General features: G+C 44.4%; 1 protein-coding gene across 1 annotated transcript; it reads right to left on the bottom strand.

Moving 5' to 3' along the window:
* Positions 1 to 970: 970 nt before the first annotated feature.
* On the bottom strand, positions 971 to 3,018 carry LOC121553407 (zinc finger BED domain-containing protein 4-like). The gene is made up of 2 exons (XM_041866490.2): positions 1,531 to 3,018; positions 971 to 1,376 (listed from the first exon to the last, which is right to left on the bottom strand). The coding sequence occupies exons 1-2, from the start codon at positions 2,709 to 2,711 to the stop codon at positions 971 to 973; spliced, it is 1,587 nt and encodes a 528-aa protein (XP_041722424.2). The 5' UTR covers positions 2,712 to 3,018.
* Positions 3,019 to 3,497: the final 479 nt, after the last annotated feature.

The raw sequence follows: 3,497 nt of genomic DNA, 5'->3' as shown, positions 1-3,497 counted from the left end.
AATTATTAAAATAAAAACTGGTTGTCTAATGAAGACATTCTAGGACAAGCTGTCTATAGAGTCCACTAAATAAAATCCTAGTCTGACAAGTTGTGACTTATTTTCCCTCCAAAGAAGTGTTCTGAAGTGACACAACCCTATGTCATGTCAGGTGAGCTAATGCCCCAAGTCACATGGCCATTGACAGGTCACGCTGCAACAAGATCTCAACGTTTTCTTCTCAATACGCATACTACCGTTCTCTCACACTCATGCTCCGAATGCATTCTCCGAGGACGTTCTTGTGAGGACGAGAGTGTGGAGAACGCATAAAACATTACATTTGAGAAGCACTCCCCCTACCATTCACTGAACTAATGATGGGAAGTTCGGCTCTTTTCTGAGAGCCGGCTCTTTTGACTCGGCTCCCAAAGAAGAGCCGGCTCTTTCGACTCCCGAACGGCTCTTTATTTAGGATCTTTTGTAGCCTATATTTTACCTTAACTTTGAAAAAAAATCATGGTTTATGTGTTGAAAACCCTTTTGCTTTCAGTGTTTTTATGAGAGACCTTATAATGCCTAATTCTGTGCATTTATTCTGTGACAAAACCACTCTTACATTTGTTTATTTCAATTAAACTTTTTTATTGCACAAATTAACAATAAACTTCAAACAAATCCACAGAACAGAATCAAAACCAGAACCAAACTCCAGCAAACAGCATTAGTCCTCAGGGCAGGTTGGCATTCAGGAAGATCAGATGCCTCAGCTTGGATGGGCTGATAGGCCTGATACGATTTCGCCTCTCCGTGAGTATCTGCCCTGTTTTGGAGAAGATTCTCTCAGAAGGAACTGATGTGGCAACAATACATAGTCTCCCCTCCATCACCTTCACCAGGAGTGGAAAGACTGAGGCCTTGGCCTGCCACCAGCTCAGTGGGTCTTCTGCTCTCTGGATGAGGGGCTCCTCAAGGTAGCTCCTCACCTCCATTATAGCATCAGCTGTCGGATTTCTCCTTGAAGCATCTCCTGTAGCTCTGTCATCAAAAGCCTCCAAACAGCAGAGGTTTGCTGCTCCTCCTCCACTTGGCCCTGTAATGGTGGAGCTGGCTGGCTGCTGGGGGTGCATTTTGCTGCTGCTGCTGCACTAATCCTCTGAAGAGCTTCATCAACAGCTCTACGATCACTGAAGGCAAGTTTTTTAAACCTTGGATCCAATAAGGTAGTTTCTGAAAGGACAGTGTTGTACTCCATCCGCAGAAATTTGCGGTCCATGGCTGAACAAAGAGCTGCAACTAATTCCTTCACTTTCTGCACAGTTACTGTCCATTGGTTCTCGGCTGTCACCAGCTGCAGACCTTTGCAAAGCAGGAGCATTTTCGAGGCTGTGACATAGCTGAAGGAGAGAAAACAGCAACTTTTAGAATTTAGTTTTTTAAAAGTATGTGGCATATTATACGTGATGCATTATACTGTATGTGTTGTGTTTGCAATGTATAATAGTGACTGAATAGTAGTAGAGAAAACAATGCTTCAATGGTTCTAGGTACCTGTCTGCACTTATCTCCACAGTCACCTCCTGGAATGGTTGCAGGACGGCGCAGACCTCTTTCACCAGCTCCCATTCCTCTTGGCTTAATGGCTCAATAGATGCGTTGATGAGGGCCAGGGTGGAGATGATGGCATCTTTTATTTCAAGCATTCGTTTCAACATATCAAATGTTGAGTTCCACCTGGTGGCACACTCTTGTTTGGGCCTCAGTTCAGGAATCCCCATTTGGCGCTGTGTGGACTTTAGCTTCTGTGCTGCTACTGTGCTTTTGTGGAAAAACTCCACAACAGCCTTCACCTTATCCACGGTTGTTTTGATCACCTTCAGAGCATCTCTAACCACCAGGTTTAGTGTATGCGCCAGACATGGGTGATGGGTCCACTTCAAAACTTTTATGGCTTTGGTGATGTTTGCAGCATTATCACTCACACAGCACACCACTTTGTCCTCTACTTGCCACTCTTTTGCCACTCTTAGTAGCTCCACTGCCAAGTTTTCTGCAGTGTGTCTGTCGGTGAACTCGAAGCAGTCCAGAAGGCAAGATGTCATCTTGTAATCTTCAATAAAGTGGCAAGTGACAGACATGAAAGAGCAGGTTGTTCTGGAGGTCCAGCAGTCAGTTGTCAGGCAAACTGATGGAGCTTTTGTCACCCTTTCTTGCCATAATGCACGTTCTGTGTCATATAGTTTTGGGATCATTGTTTGGGAAAGTGTTTTTCTACTGGGTAGAGTGTATGTGGGATTTAGGGCTTTGACAAAGTTTTTCATTCCTTTGTCCTCCACAATGGAAAAGGGTTGAAAATCAGAAGCTACCATTTTAGCCAACTCATCATCAATACTGTGCTGTTTGGCTGGGGTCATCAGTTTAGGTAAAAACTGACTTATTTTGCTTTGAGTTGCAGTAGGAGAGGTTATACTTGCACGCATGGGGATGGCAGTAGACGTTACAGCAGCTGTTGTTCTGGTATGAGACACACCAGGATCAGTAGATGGTGAGCTGGCTTGCCCTCTCTCCTCTAACTGCACTGTAGGATGGACAGTTCTTGTATGTCTATGCAGGTTTGTGGTGGAACCTGCTCTTATAGTGACCTTCGTTTTGCAGTGAAGGCACTCTGCTTTCTTGTTCCCAATATCTTTAAACTGCAGCCAGATGCTGCTTCGCTTTCTAGTGTCACTCATAGTTAAACGACACGACAATGCAAGACGCACACACGCTCCTCAGTCCGCTCTGTCTCTCTCTTCACTTGCAGTGGAGTCAAGTGGTGTGTCTGCCCCGCCCCCTCTCTGTTTACACATCCTTAATTCTCACGTGAATGCCGCATGCTGGTCGCCATGCTGGCCAATCATAACAGACCTCTGTGAAAGTGAAACCTAAGCAGCGAATGGGCAAAAAACTGGGAGCCGGCTCTCACTCGATGCGAGCCGGCTCTTCTGATTCACTACAAAGAGCCGGCTCTCAGAGCCGATGCTTGTGCGCATGACCCATCACTACACTGAACCTTCTTCCAGCCAGGACAATGGCAACAATAGAGACGAAACAAGATATACACAAAGCAATCGTTTTACTTCACAACTATTAGCTAGCTATATGTGAATCATAATTATACAGCTAACCAGATAGTTTAACAGGCAAAAAATGACCTAAAACTAATGCTATGCAAGGTAGATGTCAATTATTCGTGGGTAGCTAGCTAGCTAGCTAACAATTCTTCGTGGCTATCTGGCTAGTTAACAGTAGTAGCTAGCCAGTTGGCTCTATTGACTTACTATGGGCTTGCGATCTATGCACAGTGGGTATTGTAGGCAGGTAAACATGCCAAAATTAACACGGCATGTATTTATTACCGTATCAAGATAAAATATTGTGGTCAGGCAACATATGAGATATGAATAGGCAACATTTCATTCAGAAGTCAAGAGTGTATTTTCTCTCTCGCTTCAGCTCAAATAATGATTGATTTCAAT

The sequence above is a fragment of the Coregonus clupeaformis genome, chromosome 28, assembly GCF_020615455.1.
Source record: "Coregonus clupeaformis isolate EN_2021a chromosome 28, ASM2061545v1, whole genome shotgun sequence".
Classification (NCBI taxonomy): Eukaryota; Metazoa; Chordata; class Actinopteri; order Salmoniformes; family Salmonidae; genus Coregonus; species Coregonus clupeaformis.
Note: the sequence above shows the minus strand (reverse complement) of the source record. Positions and strands in the feature narration are given on the sequence as shown.

Coding starts and splice junctions, on each gene's coding strand:
- LOC121553407 (XM_041866490.2), bottom strand. CDS start 2,711: ATGAGTGACACTAGAAAGCGAAGCAGCATCTGGCTGCAGTTTAAAGAT. Junction 1,377..1,530: donor GTGGAGATAAGTGCAGACAG/GTACCTAGAACC, acceptor TCTCTCCTTCAG/CTATGTCACAGCCTCGAAAA.